Here is a 21,997-nt window from a genome sequence, read left to right on the forward strand (position 1 = left end):
TGAGATTAATATAGAGTTCCTCTTGTCTTTTGGAGTCATCCTCAGAAGCCTAAATAAATCCAAACAGAGACCGGAGTAAAAATTCTTTCTTTTTTTCATCAGTTCTGGGCAAGTATAGATCTGTAATATTTACTTTTTAATAAACTGTTGACGGAAACACATGTAGTTTATTACAGTGTAATAACTATACACTATACACTATAACCGTGTTGTAACACACGCCCTGATTGGTTGTCACTGCTGCTTCGTTTATTAATTTCTGTTTTTCATGTGTTGTGTCTCTTCCACAGGAGGCAGAGTGGCACTGTGATGAGTTCACTAAGGGAGCCTGCTTTAGCCGAGGCAAATCAGAGGTGAGTGAGTTCTCCCAGTTCTGACTTTATGACTTTCTGTTCAGTCACTGCTCACAGCTTACCGTGCGAACACAATAATTCACTTACACAAAAATGCTTAGTCATGCAAGAGTCGAGACTTTGTATTCTAAAATCAATTATATGTAAAACTTGGGAGAGCACACCACAACAACCTTAGACCTCAAATAAACAGCCACTGAATATTAGGTACCAATCCTGAGATTATACTATGCAAATATCATCTCACACACATCCCCCCACCCCACCCCACCCCCCAACCCAAGCCCTGAAACAGCTTTGTTGGTTTTGGTAGTGTTTCCATGGTGTCTGTATGTTGGTTTGGCCTGTGGAGCTCAGTGTTTGTGATGGCTGAGTGGGTGAGAACAGTGCAGAGCAGCAGGGCTGCTGAGCTGGCAGAGTGCAGCTGCGTCTCTCCCTTCTCTCCCTGTTCTGCCTCCAGCTTAGCCAGACAGGGGATGGACCCTCTTCATGTGCATTGGTCTATGCTAAGCTAATCCAGGCTGAGAGCAGAGGACTGTACGCATGCTGGTTCACCAGTTTTCAGGCCAGCTGCTTCGTTTTCAGACTTGACCCTCTGTTGAACCCCAGGGGCCTCCTGTGTATTTGAGACGGTGAAATGCGGTTTGAGTCCGTGCAAATGACCCACTGTGTTTTTACTCCCTTGTGAAAAGAGACTTGAGGCCCGTAATAAGCAGGGATACACTTACCAACATGTGATTGTCATTCTGAATTACAGGCTGGGCCACCTTGTCCAGGGAGGAGGTTGTTATGACTTGTGCCAAATTGTTTCCCATGCCATTGCTATATCAACTGTATAGCAAGTTCCTCAGAATAGATTGGAAGAGGAGACTCTTTTGTTTTTTGTTTTTTTTTGCTCCTGCTGTGAGACTGTTTGTTATTCAGCATGCTGCACAAAGAAAGAAAAAAGAAGAAAGGAAAACATTTTTTACAAATACATTGCTTCTCTCATGTGTGAACTTTCCGAGTAATCGTCTGATTCCGCTTTAGCATCTGGCCTTCCCCATAACTGTTGCTTCAAAAAAAAAAAAAAGGAAAGTTTGATTGAACTGATGGAGTTCAATCGAAGCAATTTGTTTATAATGCCAACAGTGCATAACAGTCACAACATTACACTTCAGACTTTAACCATTTGTCAGGATTTTTCATAAAGATGTCACACTCAGATGGTGGATGTATATTAAATCTTTGTTTATATATGGGAGGAATGAACAAATGCCTCAGAGACAATTTACATTGCCAAATCTAAATCAAGCTCTCTCTTCGGAGCTGTGCTTAGTGCAGGGAAATGAAGCACTTTACAAGCTAACAGACATTCTGATGAGGGAGAAAAGTGGATTCCCCCCAAAGCACTGCCTTGACTATCACTAAATCAACACCCTGAGAAAGAGAGACCTACAGATATTCAAGTATCTCAGAGTAGTATATTTTAAAGGGCCCTAAACTCTCTGAATAAAGAGAGCTCGCAAAACAGCTTTGAATGGGGTAATGGCAGTAAATCCATTATAAGGACTTTATACACACTGTTTTCACATGACTTTTCACCGCGTTTTGCAAGCCACTTTTTAGTTGTGTGGACAAAATCTGTCTACAGTACCTTGAGATCTATTGGGTAAATATTCTCTTACTTTTCAGTGCGTGCTCAAAATGTCTCAAGCACCTGAGACACTTATTTATTTATTTGTTTGTTTATTTATTTATTTTCTGATTTGTCTTTTTACAGGAAGAGTGCCAGAACTACATTCGCGTTCTTCTGGTCAATGGAGACAGACTCTTCACCTGCGGCACCAACGCCTTCACACCGATTTGTACCAATCGCACGGTAATGAAAACACGCCCAACCAGAATCTCCTTATATCAAACTATCTTATGTCTTTCTCCACATATTTCATTATGTGTTTCAGACATTGTCTTAAATTGACCTGTATGTAACTGCCACATGTAGGAAACACTGGGGTCAGTGTGGGGTACAGAGTCTAATCAAAACAGATGTTTTCACCCAGGTGTGATCCCTATGTTAATGACGAAGTGAATATCTCATCGTGATCTGGAAACGCTGGGCAGGCACAATCACTGATTTGTTTTTTTGGCTACCACGGCGAGTGGAAGAGAATATCAGTGACTTTTGAAGAGGAGTGATTGTTGGGCAAAGTTAGCAGGAGCTTAAATGACGAATCCTCTTCAAATCGCTGTTGTTTCGGGTGGAGCCGAGGCTGAGGTGATAGAATAGGAGTCCAATGGAAAGATATAAGCTGAGGTCAGTTTCTGTCAAAAAATATACTCCTCAGGCTCACCCATGCCTAGATTGGAGATGCAATGCAAAAAAAAGAAAAAGAAAACCTAAATCAAAGTTGACTGCAAATATCAATCTAGGGCATGAACAAGAGAATAGAGAACTTCAAAGAGTGCAATAATATGTCTGAGTGGCAGAGCATAAACCTTTTATTACACCTAAAATGCATTTTTTGTGAGTAAAGTGGTCCAAGAATACCAGCAGTAGGGAAAAAGTTATATGGTCAGATGAATCACCTTTCACTCTGTTCTCAACAAAAGGACAACTGCATGCATGGCACATGCCAAAAGAAAACCAGCCAGTCCCAGCGCTTGTTTCCCTTAGGAAACTGGCCGGTGACTCAAGGTTCTGGTGACTCGATTACGTTGTGGTGTTCATTTTCCTGCCACCCTGTTGGTAGAAGTCTGTTTCAGGAGGACAGTGCCTTCATCCACAGGGCCCCAGTCATCACCGGATAAAATTTATTTATACCGTATGATACAGTCATCTGAGTCACCGCTGAAGATGGTCTCAATCCGGCTGAATGCTTATGGGAAGCACCAAATGATGAAATTTCTCACAAAATAATGGTGTCATATCCCCCCAACAGAATTCTAAACACTCTTAGAATCTATGCCAAGCCGTGCTAAAACTTTTCGAGAAGTTTGTGGTGGCCCACTGCTGTATTAATAATATTTATGTTGTCATTTCCTTTATTTGGGCAGTTACCTTCATCTGAATGTTTTATTCCCTCTGCAAGTTGTATATATTCCCAAGGCACTGGTGTATGACAATACCAGTTGAAGAACATCATGTGTATTGCTATGAAAAATCAGTTCTTTTGGACTTCAGAGAGCCAAGGTCTTTTTCTCAGAACAGCATGCTTTGTGACTGTCTGTATTTGTTCCTTGAGTAAAATTAAATTTTCTGTACTTCTGTAAGTGAATTTGTTCTGTAACTTGCAAAGAAAAATTCAGTCAGAGAAGAAGATTCATGGTTCATGGTGCAACACAGGACTTTATCGTGTTTTGCGTTTCGCAGTAGGCTGAAACAAAAGAACGCTCTGTCTACCTTGTGAGACGATATTCTATATTGTTTCTTCCTGTCTGACTGCTTTCATTCATGTGAATAAGTCATTCAAGCTTGAAACCCTTACTTTGAATGGCAGGATTACTCATGAACCCACGCTTCAAACAAGTCTAATGGTGATAACAGCGAGCTTATTTACCCTGGGAGTCGGTTTGGCTTTGAGTCTTTGAAGGCCTACACAAATTATTGACTCAGAACTTAACCAGCCTACAGATTTTAAAAATCATACATACCGCATGCCAACAGGAAGTATCGCACAACGTCCAAGGAAGGAAGAGTGCCATTTAAAAGCCTAGTCATTGAGACATCCTTGTGTGTCTTCATGGCGATACGAACAGTGAAGCTGGATCTAAAAAACTAAAAGCTATCAGAGGCATGAAGCCGCTCACTGTGTAAAACAAACACAGCTGCCCCTTCTCCTGAAGAGATGACTTTCAGTTCCCCGATTTAATATTCATAATGGATGCCCGTGTCCCCATATCCGCTGACTCCCAAATGCTATTTGTCTGAAGGTGTTCCATCAATAACTGCCTTTCATCTTTCTTAACACCCATAGAGGAGATATTCTCTGGACCTGGCTAGCTCCAAGGTATCTGTTCACCACTGCCAGGGGAAAAGAATCACCATCTTTGGCCAAACATGCAAATTTGCCTTCCCGTCTCCTGCCAGTTTGAGTGGCTCCATGTCCCTTTGGGAAGCTGAAAGTCTTCCAGCCCTTCATTGAAGTTCTGCATGTGCCAGCACTCAGGATTATCCCCCAATGTGTTGATTGCACAAAGCAAGCATTGTGACTGTCAGCTGTCCATAAGATGATGCCACTGGAGTAAGGCCACACCGGAAGCATAGCTGAGCTTGCAGAAGAACACATTGATAGATTTGAGTCCAATGGAGAGCAAACACTTCTCGTTGTGTCAAACTCCAACAGACGCTTGTGATATAATGACTCTCTTTTTTTTTTCTTTTTTTTTTGAGGATACTGGTTTAGGTTCGTTATATCATGGCAAAAGTATCAAATCTTATTATTTGGAATACAATGGGAAAATGCTTTTTGAAATCTGTGAGGTATTCACACTATTCTCAGACTGATTCTTTTTTTTTCTTTTTTTCTTTTTTTTTAACTGTGAGCTATAATTGGATTATTCAAAACTTTGACACAGAGGGTCTTAAGTTATTCTCAACCTCTCCTTGTTTATGCTGCTGATTTTATTGAGAACAAGTGCACTGACTGCCTGCCAGCTCTGGGTCATGTCGAGTATTTTTATACATGAGCAACAAGATTTGACCAGGCATTCCAAGACATCAGCACATGCCGCTGTGTGAATTCATCCCCTCATGAAAACTGAAGAAGCCTTTAGACTGATGCGGTTTAATAATGATTTCCCCAGTAGTCTAAAATGGATAGCTGACAGCATGCATCTGGAGCTAGCCCTACACGGTGTGGTGCAGCATTAAAATGACATTAAACACAGAGGAGCTGCGTGAAAGAGACACAACATCTATAGACTTTAGTCTCTGTGTTGACATATCCCCTCACTTAATGTTTACAAATGTCAATTACCTCTCGGTCATGGTGGCTTCCTGTTGGCTGGCTAAATGTCAGGCACTATATGAATCACAGTCCTGCCATACGCTACACATAAGGGCAGACTGAGTGTGTAGGAAACGATTAGCATTTAGGCTCTACAGAGGGTGGCTGTGATGACAGGCAAGTAATGAGATAAAAATTTGAATATCTCCAAAATTTGCATATTCTAGAGCTAAAAAGAGGGCAAACCACCTCATGGTGCATTAAATGATAGTAGCGGTAAAACAGTTAGCACTTTCACATTAGGTTTTTTTACGTAAGTAAACAAGGGAGCTTTGACTTTTACCCAAAATAATACGTGCCCTCTTATATTAGTACCAACCTTATTCCTCCCTCCAAATCAACAATAAAAAAAAATCCTCCATTCTCAATACTGCCCATATTTTTCTTCTGAAATGTTGTTATTTTATTAGGACGATGAGGGAAAACGTGGACAAAAGCCTCACAAAGGAAACAAGCAGTTAACGTACTTGTTCCCTCTCTCTCTCTTCAATGTTCCAGTTGACCAACCTGACTGAAATCCATGACCAGATCAGTGGCATGGCGCGATGCCCTTATAACCCACTGCACAACTCCACAGCTCTGATTACCTCCAGCGGTGAACTGTATGCCGCTACTGCCATGGACTTCTCAGGCAGAGATCCAGCCATCTACCGCAGCCTGGGCGGCCTGCCTCCCCTTCGTACTGCCCAGTACAACTCCAAATGGCTCAACGGTAGGCCAGGAGGTCAAATTCTTTATGGGAGGGGTTTGAAAGACAGTCTTAAAACGTCCCCTGTAAACTCATGTTTTCTATAAATATCGCTTGGATTCAGATCAGTTTTCTTAGTGCACATTTATTTTCTGAACAAAATAAAGTAGGACATCAGAAAGACGGCAGAATTAAACGCGAGGATGAATTCTGTGGTCAGAAAGTTTTGATGGCACATTAGTGAAATATATGATGATACATAATGACAGAGCCTGAAGGCATAATATTTTAAGTGAGAGAAACCACTGTTACATTAAAATAACCAAAGAATTATGGTAATGAAAGTTCTTAATTCATTAAAGTGATAAGGGATATAAAAATGAAATATATAAATAAGTAAATTGGCCGCACTACAAGTGATCTGGCATCCAACTTGGGACCTGCAAATCAAAAATCAAACAATATGCTTCACTTGCTCCTTAGAAAGAAGAGATCAACTCCTGTCTCGTCGATGAGGGATTTGATCTGATTCACATTAAAAGAAAATTGAAAAAATAAATTAAACTCACAACACAGAGCACACTCTCCAACCTTCATAGCAGATTTAATAACAAATGCTTATGTCAAATTGATTTTTTTCTCCCTTTCCTCTTTGTGTTATGCAAAGGTGCAAAGGAATTATGGCAGGAAAAAAAGGTCTTCAATTTATTCAAAATGAAATCACTGTCACTGAGAATAAACCTCTTGGTTTGAATCCAGTATCAGTGAACATGAAAATGAATATTTTGCCTTTGGACGTAACAGTACGATCATCAGTTTTGAATAGGATGATAATTAGAACACCAAGCTTGTAATGGTCATTTCTCATTCTAACCTTTATGTTTCCAGAAGACAAATGGTTTTGTCCATTACATGAGCAAGGGATTTAATAAAACCATCTCCCTATTAATAAAAATTACATGCCACTGCTCTGGCTCTTTGGCGTTAGGTGCTTTGTCTTTCATTTGTCACAGTCATAATATTTCTTACTCTCTCAAATGCAGAGCCCAATTTTGTGTCGTCTTACGACATCGGAAATTTCACGTACTTCTTCTTCCGGGAGAACGCCGTGGAACACGACTGTGGAAGGACGGTCTTTTCCCGAGCGGCCCGGGTCTGTAAAAATGACATTGGCGGACGTTTTCTGTTGGAGGACACCTGGACAACCTTCATGAAGGCCAGGCTTAACTGTTCTCGGCCAGGCGAGATCCCTTTTAACTACAATGAGTTGCAGGGTACCTTCTTCCTGCCTGAGCTGGAACTCCTCTACGGTATCTTCACCACTAATGTGTGAGTTAAAGCGCCGTCTGTGGGGAAGGGGGAATAAAAGACGGGATCATATTTTTCATTCCCGCGCATTCTCTTTCAACTCGCGGTCACATAAAAAAATGCACTTTGGGGGAAAATATATTTCAAATGATACGAATCTAGTCGAAATTGAACTTCAGTGCTTTTGTTATCTGTGACCAGTCACCTGGCTGGCATGTTAATTTTAATGGGATTAGAATGTTTGGTGTAGCTGCATCCATGCTATCTACAGAGGACTTTCCCCCATCATGTTACCACTGCACGGGAACGAGAAGACCGGTCGTCTAACAGTGTGACCATATGTTTGCTTTTCTGACATACAGCTTTTCCTTATGGAGGAACTTGGGTGCCAAAACAAAACAAAACATACAAACAAACAGATGGCGTAATTTAATATGTTTGCTTGTGCGCATCTTTTGATTTATTTATTTATAGTTTGTTAGTTTGTTTGTTCGTTTGTTTTATTCATGTATTCCAGTCTTCTTTTCTTTAAAATGCAAGGAGAATGTAATATCAGTATAGGACATGCACTTTAAACTCTGAAAAGTGAACAGAAAGTAGCAACCCTCACTAGGAGTGGACATCCATATATGCAGTCAGTGATTCATCTTGTAAACAAGATAAATGTTGAAGAACAAGTCCTAAACTAAGATTTCAGTTTCACCACAGTTCACTATCAAACAAATCATGAGTTAATCCTCTCCATAAGGTCCAGTCCAGAGAGCTGGCTAACTAGCTAATTTGAGACCATCAGTTCCAGACTTGGACTGCGAAAAAGTCGTTTTAACAGCATCTTTTTTCAACTCATTTTAATGGCTTTGTCTGGGTTTGCACAAAAGCAACCAAATTTAGGGTGGCTCTTTCAACAGACCAAATGTTCTTTTATGTTGATAACATGAAGGATCAGTAATCCCTGTGTAAGCATGTGGCAGTATTAGTCATGCTTCCCTTTAGATCACTCTCAACCTCACTGTTTATTCCATGTCGGAGAAAGAAAAAGAACGTGCAAAAAACAAACGGATCAGTAAAGAACAACAAAAAAAAATCAAAATACATTAGAATTTCACTGTATTTATTCATTTAGTTATCTATTCATTTATTGAATTTTTACTTTTTATTTTTTTACTATTTTATTTCTTGCTGGTTTTTTTTTCCTTTGTCTTTGCACTCTGACTTGTCCACAGTTTCTCTGTGTAACTCTGTGTGATAGTCAGCTGCATATGGCTCCATGTTTTGTGGCGGGGCCTGTTACGTCCAAGATGATTGACAGGGGATGAGTGTAAGCTAACAACTCTGTTTGTGTGCTGACTCCGCTATCTCTCTTTTTTCTCTCTCTCTCTCTCTTTCCATCTGTCCCTCCTTCAATGTCTTTCTCTCTCTTTCCCCTCAGGAACAGCATTGCTGCCTCAGCAGTGTGTGCCTTCAATCTTAGCGCCATCACCCAAGTGTTCAGTGGGCCCTTCAAGTACCAGGAGAATTCTCGCTCGGCATGGCTGCCCTACCCAAACCCTAACCCTGACTTTCAGGTGAAAACTCAGCAAAGGAGAACTGCACAGTGGCAAAGGAGATTTTTTCATCAGATTAGAGAAAAAATGTAGACAGACAGACACATAGATAGATAGATAGATAGATAGATAGATAGATAGATAGATAGATAGATAGATAGATAGATAGATAGATAGATAGATAGATAGATAGATAGATAGATAGATGCATAAGAGAGAGAGAGAGAGATAGTACACTTGACTGACCATTTCTGAAGTTTTCCTTTTAGACTTGTTTTCCTCAGTCAAAACAAATGTCAACACAGAGCACATCAGTCTCACTGTCTAACCTCAGTTGTCTCAATGTGCAACTCTCACACCCAATTAAGTCAAAATGTCACTTTTACTCTGCTGTTCCTGTCTGGTGTTTTGGCTGGGAAATTGGAACATGCAAGGTGAATTTTTATTTATTGAACATTGTCCAATTACCCAAAGCACACAATCAACCTGCAACTGAGACGGCTTTGAAGTGTGACAGTGAAATGTTTGGGGCACTGCTCTATACAGAATACATGCCTCGTTGTTCCTCAAGCCCTTCTCTGTCATGGTCATTAATTTTTCTTCATTTTTAACAGCTCTACCCACTTATGAATTTATTAATAAAGTTTCTACAATATAAAAACTCATGTCGCAGGAAATTTACAATGATGCTGAGGCCAGTAAATAAGCCCATTTTCGTGTTCTATAGCGTGTTGCCATTTCCGATTACTTAACAACAACGATCATTCACAAGGAGCACTTCATTTTATTATGCCATTCAAAATCTATGTTCTCTAACCATCATGATGAAATGATGACATGGATGAGTACATTGTGTGTGTGTGTGTGTGTGTGTGTGTGTGTGTGTGTGTGTGTGTATGTGTGTGTGTGTGTGTGTGTGTGTGTGTCTGTACATGTGTGTGACTGAAAGTACTGGCCCCCAGTGTGAGAGTTTTAGTAGGCTAGCCCTCCACAGTTTAATGTGTTATAATTTGCTGTGAGATCCACCGTCAGTGGGGAGGATTTTGATTTAATTCCCACGTCCAGAAGCATATCAGTCCTGCTGTAACTAGGCCTTTAAATAGTGTCCCCCTCAGCATATTTTAACAATCTTTTAATGAATTGGCTCAATCAGAAAGACCTGTCTGATTTTTTTTGTGGGGGGGGGGGGGTGCTGGGGGCAGGTGACAAATGACTGTACCCACTGATATCACTGCCCCCAAAGGTTCATGTAAAGCATTCCCTTGGTTTTTTGGGGGTTTCTTTTTTTTCCACTGAGAGGGGATCGCTTTGAACCACAGCTTTTCACCGACTCTGTGAGGCCCACTTTATCTAGGTTGCAGTGACATCCTCATCAAGCATTTGTCCAGGTTGAAGGGAGAGATTTACAGGCCTCAGATTTATGGGACCCTGTATTGATGTAAAATGGATGGCTATATATTCAGTCCCTGAAAAGGCAGCACGGACACCACTCCACTGAAATGTTCTAAACTCCAGCACTGGCCCATTGTAAGTTTAACACAGTCTTGGAAGAGAAGGAAGGATGTACATTTAACTTAAATTGAACTCAATGATTTTTTTTTTTTTTGTCTAAAACAAAAAAAAAATCAGTAAAGTTTTGACTGTTGTTGAAATTCTTTCTTTCTTTTTTTCACTTTACATCAAGTTCAATCTTATCTCACATAGTTCTCATTTGTAAGTAAATAAATAATTAATAACAAAAATTCCCACTCTTAGAAACATTGTTGCAGAGCGATTGTGATATACGAATTTAATATATTAATATGAATATATCATTTACATTTGTCATCCAGTATTACCATCAGTTGAGAATGTGATACCAAACTGTATTCATTAGGGGAATAAACCCAAACTCCCATGTCTATTGAACCTTAACTCATTGGCCCTTCCAGTGGCTTTGGCCCTTTGAGACCAGTATAGTGTTCCACACAGGAACTCACAAATGGGCTTTTTCCCTCTTACTCGGTCCTCTTAAATGTAGCACTCCGCTTCACTCTGTGGGTTTTTTTTTTTTAAATGTTTTGTAATTTGAGGTAATGCCAGGGGAAAGCCAGACAATGATTTGTATGAAGTGGTGAAGAGAGGAAGGATGTTAGTGGAGCATTTCATAGAGGAGACAACTCAGAGGCATTTTATCACAAACAAACTGAGATAGGAGAGGAGAATTGGAACATTTAAGAGTGTACTTATCCTCCAATGTTTATTTCTCAAGTGAACTGCTGCCCTCACATTGAATACACCAGTTAAGAATGTTTGTTTTTTTTTCCCTGCGTTGGTAAGGTATGTAGAATGGTAAGTACACTATGTCCTAACAGTTTCTCTCTCTCTTTCTCTGTCTCTCTCTCTCTCTCTCTCTCTCTCTAACAGTGTGGCACAATTGACTATGGCTCATATGTGAACCTCACAGAGAGGAACCTGCAGGATGCACAAAAGTTCATCCTGATGCATGAGGTTGTGCAGCCCATTGTTCCTGTACCATACTTCATGGAGGACAACGTGCGTTTCTCTCACGTGGCAGTGGACGTAGTGCAGGGCAAAGACATGCTCTACCACATCATCTATCTAGCCACAGGTACTACACGACAGCACTACATGGAAAAATAACAATGCATTTAGTCAACTACATTCACTGTATGACATTTTGTTTACACAGTTCAGCAACTCTTTATTGGATCCTGGTTTAAGTTTAAAACGGTAGAGAGGTTGCATAACACAGCTAGCTGGTATTTCTTAGGGTAGTTCTGTAGTTTACTTTAGTACTTCTTTGTTACTTTTTTAGTTTTCAGCCTCCAAATTACAAACAGCGTGTTGATGTTCCAAAAACATTTTTTGACAGTTCTCAGAGATCATTAATCATAGTTAATTAGCATAATAGGTCGTCGTTGGTTTTATTTGTATCTGTCAGTTTGCTGTGTGTGTTGATGAAGAGACGTCCCACTCGCTCCGATGAAAAATGTGAAAATATGAACACATGGGAAAACTCACCACAACGTAATTGGTCATCCATTTTAATTCACCAGCTTTTGATGGATCCAGCGGTTGGTCACGGAGCAGAATGAGCCATTAAAACATGAGGTTCCAGTGAAACATCAAAGACCTTATGTGCTCACATCAATGTGATTATTGTAAAAGGGCCATGTGCCCTCCATATGCGATCCAGAAGCTTACAGAACCTCATGGCCTATCTGTCACCGAGATCTGCCCTAACAGCAAACACCATGAAATCACAACCAGCTACCTGTCAAACACTGGAAAGCAAACAGATGAGAGTCACTCTTTACATTTTATAACATGAATAGAGGGGACAATCAGAATGTATTTTCTGATTTTTTTTTGGTATGTGACTTTTCCTTCACAATTAGGTTGAAACTTCTTGCTGTTTTAGATCATGAGACTGTAAGTCAAGCTGAAATAACAACCCTCTCATCCTGAAGCCAACCATTTTATCAGTGCTGTACAAAATAAGAACCATTTGCAGTGAATCTTAGAGTGAAATTGCTAACCAGGCTCTAATATATACCATGAAACTCTGCCAAGACCATTAGACTTTGCCAGTCCACCAAATCGGCCAGGGGCAATTAGCGATAAAATGTCTAAATGAGATCAAAGGCTTTCAGGGGTGGTTTCAGATGGTCGCTTGCTAGAGCAGGCACTTCTGTGTTGCATGCTCTAAGGTTTTGCTTTGAATCATGCTGGCCAATAATAGCTCAATATGTGGGCAGTGAACTTCACAATGCCACCGTGCACAGGACTAGGGTACAAAATGCAAAAGTGTTTTATTGGCAATAACCCAGTCATTGGTTTTCTATTGTCAATGTGTCTATCCTCTGTCCGTTCCTATATAACTGCTGAAATTCTATTTATACGGTGACTACTACTGAGCTGAAATTTGAGAACTGTTCTTTTATGCAAAGAGGAAATTCTTTATCAGAAAACTGCATTTTTGCATACAATATTCAACTGTCTAATTTTCTTCTTTTTCAATGATAACTTAAATTAACTAAGTGCCCTCCAAAGACACCCGCAAGCTAGCTCATAATTTTCATTGTATGAGTTTTGTCTATTTGAAATTGGACCTTCAGGATGACTTCACATGCTTTACTGTTTTAGAGGTTTGTGTAATTTCCCAAAAGGTGAGTTAACTGATAATTCAAAAGTCTGACTGCACAAAAGGGCACACAAGGAAGGTTAATGAATCTTTTTCTGAAAGATAGAACATCATGCCTCAACTCCATGGACTTAATGTCACAGACACCGTTAGTCTGATCGTAGACAAGCATTTTGCTTTACCTCTGTATAAAACAGTACAAATGGGAAGGTTTCTGCCTACGCTAGTGTGATGTGCGACACTTTCTCCACACAGATTACGGCACCGTTAAGAAGGTGCTGTCTCCTCTCAACCAGACCACAGGCAGCTGCTTACTGGATGAGATTGAATTGTTTCCCCCCAGGAAGAGGCAGCCCATCCGTAGCCTACTCATCCTGCACAGCCGCAGTGTCCTCTTCGTAGGCGTCAGGGACCAAGTGATAAAGATCCCACTCATGCGCTGCAACTTCCACAAGTCCAGGGAGTGAGTATGCCCACTCATCACAGTGATAACAGGGGACTCTCACAATACACAGCAAAGGCCGAGAGAAAAGTAAAGACACTGTACATCAAAAGCAGGCTGGAGGTCACATGATCCCAATGTACAGAGCAAGCGTTGAAATGGTTTGGGATATGGAGCTACGTTGTCCAATGCTAAATTGTACGAGCACTAAAGTATTCTGTTGAATGCTTCTTTTTTTGTGCTGAAACTTTTAAATCAGCTACAGATGTAGTGGTTAGATAACCGATGTCATAACTTGTGCAGGGCTCCTGTTGCATTAAAGTGTCATTTTAAATCTCTAAGCGAGTGCAGTATGAGGAAATCCTTATGCTTGACATAAAGGCTTTGTGTAGTTTACATCACTAATCTCTGCTAGTGAGGTGTGAAATATGATGGCTGTAGAAGAGGATAAGTCATCCCATTTGCATTCCAGGCTGAGCTTGGGAGAACACAGGTTGAATTTTAGCCAGATGAGTTGACTGCACAAAGCAAGTCAGTTCAGTGACGGGGAGGTCGAGCACTCGGGCTGTCTAAACCGAACGGACAACACACGACGCGAAGCGGTTTGGCTCGAGAAAAAATACGCTCCTTAACTGTAGCCCGAACATGAACACCTACATGCACATTCACAAAGACACACACACACACATAACCACACACACACAAACACTCATCCCTTTTCAGAGTGTTGTCCTTTTCTGAGATCTAAGGAGAGTCTGGTTTCCTTTCATTTTCTCAGGATTACATCACTGACAGACAGTGTGCCAGACTGATCATAATTCTGTGTCTTTTTCCTCAGACGTTTCCTCATGGAACAGTCTGTTTCTACCTTTGTCTGTGCTCATAATGAGAACTAGTGCTCAGGGAGCTTGCAGTACTGTTACGTCTTACGAGCGGAATACCTGTGTTTGTTTGTTACGACTATGTCACCTTGTTTGCTTGACAAATAAGGCAGACTGTGCTCTGTTTTGTAGACTCAAATATGATAAAAGAAAGTAGTAAATCCTTGGAGATACGGTTCGTTTGAACTATAATGAGCACCAAAGGAACTTTACTGTGGTGTTACAGCAGTGCAGAGGAAAACTTTATTGTGGTGTTACAGCAGCGCTGAGGAAAAATAAACGAACAATTCTTTATTCTATTCGATTTTATTCCATTCTAGTCTATGGAAGTCTAGTCTAGTCATTTATAGTGTGAGGGAATGTTGTAGAGATCTGAAGGTGTGTTGTTCTTCTGACAGGGCGTGTGTTGGAGCCAGAGACCCTTACTGCGGCTGGGACCTGGTGCTGAAAAAATGTACTACACTGGAGGAAAGCCTCAGCATGAGCCAATGGGAACAAAGCATTACCGAGTGTCCTGTGAGTTCCCAGCATGCACCACACACTTAAGGGCTTGGCCCTGTGTCTCCGCTTAACTGAGAGCACTCTCTGCCAGAGACGAAGGTGTTTGCTCATCAACTCAGTGTCAGCATCGTGGGATCACGTATACCATCACACAACTAACTACATTTAGTCTCAACTTCTTTAAGATGAATGAAACTGTGCGTGTGTGTGTGTGTGTGTGTGTGTGTGTGTATGAGAGAGAGAGAGAAAAAGAGAGAGAGATGAGAAATATATGAAGACCATAATTTGTACACTGATTTGACCTGGGGCCTCCCTTTGTCATCTTTACAGAACATAGGAGAGTTCATTCTTAACTCTAAAGTTAATGTTCCCTTACCAATAGTCCTTCACTATGACATGCCTCAGGCCAAGGAGCCTGGAGATGAATGGAAGCTTTTTTCCCTTCCCTCCTCCCCCCCTCTTCTTTCTCTCCCTCACTGTTTCTCTCCCGGTCTTTGTCTCTTTCATGTAGATCATCATTACGGTGCAACCATTCATTCTCAGCCACCCAAATCTCAGCCAGAGCATGTATCAGTTTCACTTTTGTACTTCGAAATGAACCTGTAATTGTTTCTCTCTAGACACACATCAATTTTTGAGCAGTGGCTGTTGGCAGGGTTCTATATCACTCTGTCCTTTATATGGTTTCACGTTATGCAGGTTACTTGGCAAACCACACCTTTCAGCATCAGTTACTTCAGCACTGACAGAAAACTGGCCAACTCACACTCACACACACACACACACACACACACACAGAGACACACACATTATTCATATTCCCTTTGAAGGTCCTCAATGTGCATCTAAGTGCGGGTCTTGCAAACGCTCGAGTTAGACACTGAGATGACATCATACGTGATACTATACACACAGAGGCGTGTTCCAGCCAGGCTCTGCCGTCAGTAAACGCTCTGTGAACCGAAGCCCGTAAGAAAGAGATATAGAGGAGTTCAGGGGGCCAGCGGGAGATGAATGAAATAAAGACTGTCTGTTGTCTAAAGACCAACGAGGGACTGATGCTGTGATGTGTCACATCTGCAGAGCATTCTGCTACTGCTGAAAATTATACCTCACATTGTCACCAGTGGCCTTGGTTCAAAATTCAGTTCCCGAGGAAGTATGTAAGCCATATCATTGTTCCCAGTACTCTATTCGTTTCCAAATTATCTCATTATCAAACTGGCTTGAATGGCAGTATAAAGCACATGACTACATCATGAACTCTCAAGGTGGGTTGGTGAGTCATTGAATTTCACATTTCCCCGTAAATGGGACTGTTTGAATTCTGGCCAATGTTTCGTTATGTTCTTGAGGTTTTTTTTTTGTCTAATCCATTAGCTTTAAAGTTTCTTCAGGATTATCTTTGCACTGTATGTGAGCTTGTGCCCCACCAGGCTAAGGGACCTAGTACTGGACTTTTGAATTGACTGTCCAACTGTGCTATGTGTTTGGCTATGACTTGAAACTTGCAGGGGATTTGCTTCACTAAAATGTCCACAAGTTCTTTCTCCCTGCAGAAATACCCTATACACAGAACACAGTTAGTGTTTTATGAGGAGAAAGATTTGACTTTGCTTACTTACCCCCCCCCCCCTTTTACCTCTCCCTCTCTCTCTCTCTCTTTCTCTCTCTCTCTCTCTCCACATATATATATATATATATATACTATTGTCATGTGACTTTGAAAACAGAAAACGGCAAACTGTTTCCATCCCAACAATGGGTCATTTGTTTGTTTGCCTTTTCTTTAAGTAGCACAATCACATACACTGACCTCAGAGAATTTCATTTTTAAACCATGCTACACTGTGCTTTTGTTAACTTAGCATGTGGTTTTCCATGTGGATAGGCAGCTAGCACAGGGTTAGGATATAATAACAACATTGACATTTCAGGCCATTTCTATACATTTAGAAAAACATTGGTTGAAAATATTTGCTTGTTGAAGTGCAAGTTCATTTGTAAGACATAGACAGGAGCTTTTTCCAAACCACAATCCAGTGACCTGAGGGGTTTTTTTTTTGGCCTAAAACAATAATCTAAAAATAATCAAACCCTATTGCCCGTCTCTTTGAGTGTCTATGAATTCAACGTTTGTGTCAGTCTGACGTTTTCCATTCCCCATAATTCCTGTGTTCTGTTTAGGTGAGAAACATGACTGTGGATGGGCACTTTGGACCCTGGTCAGGTTGGAAGGTGTGTAGTCATAACGATGGGGGTAGCGTAGGCTCCTGTCAGTGCCGAACCCGAGCTTGTGACAGCCCTAGTCCCCAGTGTGGAGGACAGCAATGCCAGGGCATCAGTGTGGAGGTGGCCAACTGTTCCAGGTACACACACACACACACACACACACACACACAAACTCAAACTCAAACAAATCTATGCAGTATGTCTGAGGCTGCAGTAAAGTGGTTTGAATGAATGACTATGTTATGTCATTTTTTATCCTCAGGAACGGTGCCTGGACCCCGTGGACAGCCTGGGCTCCCTGCAGTACCAGCTGTGGCATCGGCTTCCAGGTCCGCCAGCGCTCCTGCAGTAACCCCACTCCGCGGCACGGTGGCCGTGTATGTGTGGGCCAAAACCGAGAGGAGAGGTAAAAACGAAATCCCAATTTGAATGAATCTGCCATGAAGAGAAACAAAGCCCCATTTGTTTTGCTCCCCGCAGATCTAACCCCCCCCCCCCCCCCCCCCCCCCCCCCCCCCCCCCCCCCCAGTTATCCTTGTCTCTTATCGAGTATCCCAATTTTAAAACTGATAGGTCAAAACTCTTCAGATTCTGTAGTTATTTCAGAGTATTATACTAGTAATTAGTCATTTAAAGGTGATAAGGAAATTCTACACTTCATACACCATATGAGTAATTAATGTGCATGTCACTCCTTGACAGCTAATGAGCACAAAATCAGTATTTGACACACACACACACATGCACACACACACACAACACCTAAGAGAGAAATCGCAAGAGTGTCACCATCTCTTATTTCTATGTTTCTATCACTGGCACCCAATTAACAGTAAATAGTGGCATTGAGGCTTCATAATTACCAGACTCTTACAGACGTACACACTGACTGTTTGAGACTCACACTCCTCATCAGTGCGTAGTTATCTCCGAAACACACTGCTCTTAGCACAGGGAATGTTTCCAAGCAACCCGGGGAGTTACCAGGAAATTGGACTCGCCGAGGAAGGAGCAAATTGACAGATCAGACAGACAGAGGACGACTCAAAGAATCACAGAGCAAAGTTTGCACTGATAGCTTTGTTTGTGAATTTTGTGAGATTTTGAAACACACTCTATGAATTAGGGTACAGAGTATTCTAGAATAAATATTTTCCCTAGATGGATACTGCCATGTGGTTTTTGTATACCTTTATATTGTTGTGATTTATGGCAGTCTTTGTTAGACGCTCTCCTGTTGTTTTACGACGTTCCCTCGGATTTGAAGAGAGAAGCAAACAAGAGGCGCTGTTTGACGTGCGTGTCACTGTCTATTCCAGTTGCCATGGAAACACACACATATATATATACACACACACACACACACACACACGCAGATATACACACACCTGCACACGCACACTCACGCACAGAACATAGATGCTCTGAATGCTGCAAATCTGTGTTTTGAAGCTCATTATTAATCTGAGTCATTTTGTCCATGCGTATAATTTTTCTCAACCTCCAGCTCCCCTTTTGCTTCCAAAGTGCAGAAGGTTCGCTCTGAACTCCAAAGCTAGTCAGGCAGGCTCCCAATTTGGCTTTTGCCCAGCTAACCTATGGGAGCTTCTTCCATTTTTCACACCACCTGGCCCCTTTAATAAAACACCTCACCCAGCCCAACAGAAGATAATAACTGTGAAAACATATCTTTAGTTCTCAGATGGCTTTGGGTTTCATCAGATGTAAAGAAAGCCGCATAAATGGCTAAAATGTGCTTTGTCAGGTTCCTAGTGGGAGTCCAAGTTCAGCAAAAGAAGAAAGTACATTCCTGGGTTTGTTCTGTTTGCCCCCCCCCCACCTCTTTTCTGTTTTGTATGAAAGGCAGCTTGGTCTCGTTTGTTAATGTCAGGAGTGGGTTCTGTTCTTTTCCTCTGTCCTCGACCGTTGGGCTAACTTTCAGAGGCGCTCAGTTTGCCTGTACAGTCACACTTAAGTCTCTCTCTGTTTGTCTCACTCATGCCAGATGGCAACAGTCAGAACCGCTGGAAGGCCTCAGCATGCAATTTCACCACAAGCCTGTCTCTGTCAGGTGTTCAGAGTGTGTGCGTGTGTGTGTGTGAGAGAGAGAGAGAGAAAGAGAAAGCAGAGATGGAGCACATCTTCCATCCAACTGGATCTGTGTGCTGGGCATCACATATTTAGTTTTAACAGCTCCAAGACATCTGACAAAAAAGCCTTGAATAAAAGCAAATGTGTTTTAAAAGCACTGATATGAATGAGATCTGCTTGAGAAATGGTCTGGCTAATGGAATCCAAAGAAAAGCTATTTGAACAGTAGCTTTTTCACACCTTCTCAGATATGTGTTTGCTGCTAATAAGCATGTTTTTCACTCGCTTGCTTTTTTAAGAGGATTTGGGTGATAGTGAGAAAATGTAACGTTGACTAACACAATTTGAACACCTTAACTGACAGCAATTAAAGCATTTCTCCATACAGAATGCTACGTGGTTTCCTTGTTATTCTAATGTAGACTCCAGTGATTAATGGCTTTCCTGCGGGGTTGTGTATATTACCTGTGTTCATCTCCTCTTACCTCTCTCCACTTATTCACATGCTGTTTAATGTAAAGGCTACAGTAAAAACCACAGTATGGGTGTAGTTTATGTCATGGGACAAAATAATGATAATAATAATAATAATAATGTATTTTTATGAAGAAAGAAACTTAGAAATGGTCCAATTAGACACTTCAGTTGCATCCACATATTACTTCCATTTATTCTTTGGTCTAAACTCTCTATACTAGGTTGATTATATATAGATGTCTAGAGACATAGAAGGATCTAGTCTAAAATGTGTTGTTTTGTTGTGGTGTTTTTTATTTGTGGAGGTGTGAAAATGTGCTGTTTACCATGTTCTCACACGCTTTGTTTACTTCCAGTTTAACTGATAAAGATTCAAAATTTCATAGTCGCTGTGTGTCTTTACGAGAAAAACCAGGAAGATCAGTGGAATGGATCTGTTTAAGTAAAGCTTATTCATTAAAGGGAAATTCTCTGACATCCCTATGTACACTGCCTGGTTTATTTGTGTAGTCTTGTGGCACCAGTCGCTGGTGTCTTTTGAAGCTATTTTTTTCTGACTAATCGGAATGTGGTAAACTCCTCAGAATGAGTCCAGGGTACGGTTGTAATTTGTACTGATTTCTCTGGAAACCACAGCAGAGTTGGAAAGCTGATTCTGGGTGCCTAGTCACCCGCATAACCCAGCGGGTAGGCAGACAACCTGTGAGTCAATCAAGCCCACTGCAGTCATCCTTTACAGCAGATACAGGTCAATCCCCACTCATTAAAAAGCCTTAACTTAGAAGCCGTATCCACGGGGTCTTGCTAGGAACGTCAAGAAATCTTGACAAAATCTTATACTTTTAACTTGTTCAATCCAAGTTTTTTTTTTTTTATTTAGAGCTTCTTCTGTTTAATTAACATTCTTCTTTAGCTCTGAGTAGAAACTCTATGTTTGTATTGGCATTGATTTAAGCAGCTGAAATAAATTCTTTAATTTTTAATTTAATTTCAATTTTTCTTTTTAATCTTGTTTGATCGCTGCTGGAGTTGTTTTTCTTTCCCAAATAAAGATCCTCAAAAACTCAAACTGCTGTTTCTTATAGGTATTGTAATGAGCACCTGCCCTGTCCACCGCATGTCTATTGGTCAGCGTGGTCACCATGGGAACGCTGCACAGTGCCCTGCGGAGGGGGAATCCAGTCTCGTCGGCGGACATGTGAAAATGGAGATGAGTGTCCAGGATGTAGTGTGGTACGTGACACCTCTCCCACAGCAGCAGCCAATGAGGAGATCCACTATAAAGAGACAGCCTTTAACGTCCCCTGAACTTCAGGAAGGACTTTCACAGCTCAGAGAATAGAATCTATATTTTTGGAATTGCTTTGCCCCAGTAATGTAGTGCTGTTCTATTATTAGATATCCTTTTATGTTTGCTTCATGGAACAAAATTTGGCCAGGAATTCCATTGTATTTGACCTGCAGGTGTAACTCTTGTTTGGTGTGGTACTGATTGTGCACATTTGAAACAGTAGCATTGCAAAGCTTAGCTGTGTTTTGCTGCAGCTGCATAACTACTGTGTCCTCTGTGTGTGTGTGTGTGTGTGTGTGTGTGTGTGTGTGTGTGTGTGTGTGTGTGTGTGTGTGTGGGCATGTGGGTGTGGATGTGTGTGTGTGTGTGGTTTGGGTTCTTGAAGCATCTTGTGAACCAAATGTCCCCATGAGGATATAAATAACCAAGTGGGGCCCTCTTTTGGACTTCTCCTTACTTGAGTAAATTGTTTTATAATAGAAGACATGGTCATTACTGTTAGAACTGAAAGTTGCAAAATATTTGTTTGGTTGTGGTTTGAGCTAGGTTATTAGGATTAGGTTATTGCATTTAGTTGCAATAAAACAGACATAAACTTTAAGTCGCTACAGGGCTATAAAGAAAAACGTGTGTGTGTGTGTGTGTGTGTGTGTGTGTGTGTGTGTGTAAACAGCATCCAGAAAGGTGTAAATGCATGAGGTGCATCTAAGTCACATGCGTCTCAGCCGGGATTTCAGAACCAGTAGCTCAATTCTTTTGCTTCTTATTTTCAAAACCACGTCGTTTACCGTCCACTTATAAAAAGTCCAGCTCACATGTTCACAGTGGGGTTTTTTTGCATACACTTTGTGGAAAAGCCTCATAAGATGTGGGTCAGTTTGCTCTAGAGGATTACCCGGTCCATTAAGCGTGTTCCAACATCATTAGATCTCATTATTAATAATCATATTTCAAATAAGAAAAAGCTGCTGACGCGGACTGAATAGACTTGTCGTCGGCACCAGAAAGAGAAGAGTGCCGAGGAGAAAGTTCCTCTTGCATAGTTACCCAGAGA

The 21,997-nt window shown here is 41.2% G+C and overlaps 1 protein-coding gene across 1 annotated transcript in view; it reads left to right on the top strand.

Annotated features, from left to right (window-relative positions):
- The window catches only part of sema5a (sema domain, seven thrombospondin repeats (type 1 and type 1-like), transmembrane domain (TM) and short cytoplasmic domain, (semaphorin) 5A), a 58,298-nt gene that overhangs the window by 18,043 nt on the left and 18,258 nt on the right, over nucleotides 1-21,997 (top strand). Inside the window, exons 4-14 of the mRNA XM_030767557.1 lie at nucleotides 291-353; nucleotides 2,116-2,214; nucleotides 5,840-6,053; nucleotides 7,073-7,358; nucleotides 8,767-8,902; nucleotides 11,288-11,492; nucleotides 13,284-13,491; nucleotides 14,750-14,867; nucleotides 17,040-17,221; nucleotides 17,347-17,490; nucleotides 20,738-20,885. Of these exons, the coding sequence (XP_030623417.1) occupies nucleotides 291-353; nucleotides 2,116-2,214; nucleotides 5,840-6,053; nucleotides 7,073-7,358; nucleotides 8,767-8,902; nucleotides 11,288-11,492; nucleotides 13,284-13,491; nucleotides 14,750-14,867; nucleotides 17,040-17,221; nucleotides 17,347-17,490; nucleotides 20,738-20,885 (1,803 nt within the window). The remainder of the gene's footprint in view (nucleotides 1-290; nucleotides 354-2,115; nucleotides 2,215-5,839; nucleotides 6,054-7,072; nucleotides 7,359-8,766; nucleotides 8,903-11,287; nucleotides 11,493-13,283; nucleotides 13,492-14,749; nucleotides 14,868-17,039; nucleotides 17,222-17,346; nucleotides 17,491-20,737; nucleotides 20,886-21,997) is intronic.

The sequence above is a fragment of the Chanos chanos genome, chromosome 3, assembly GCF_902362185.1.
Source record: "Chanos chanos chromosome 3, fChaCha1.1, whole genome shotgun sequence".
Taxonomy (NCBI): domain Eukaryota; kingdom Metazoa; phylum Chordata; class Actinopteri; order Gonorynchiformes; family Chanidae; genus Chanos; species Chanos chanos.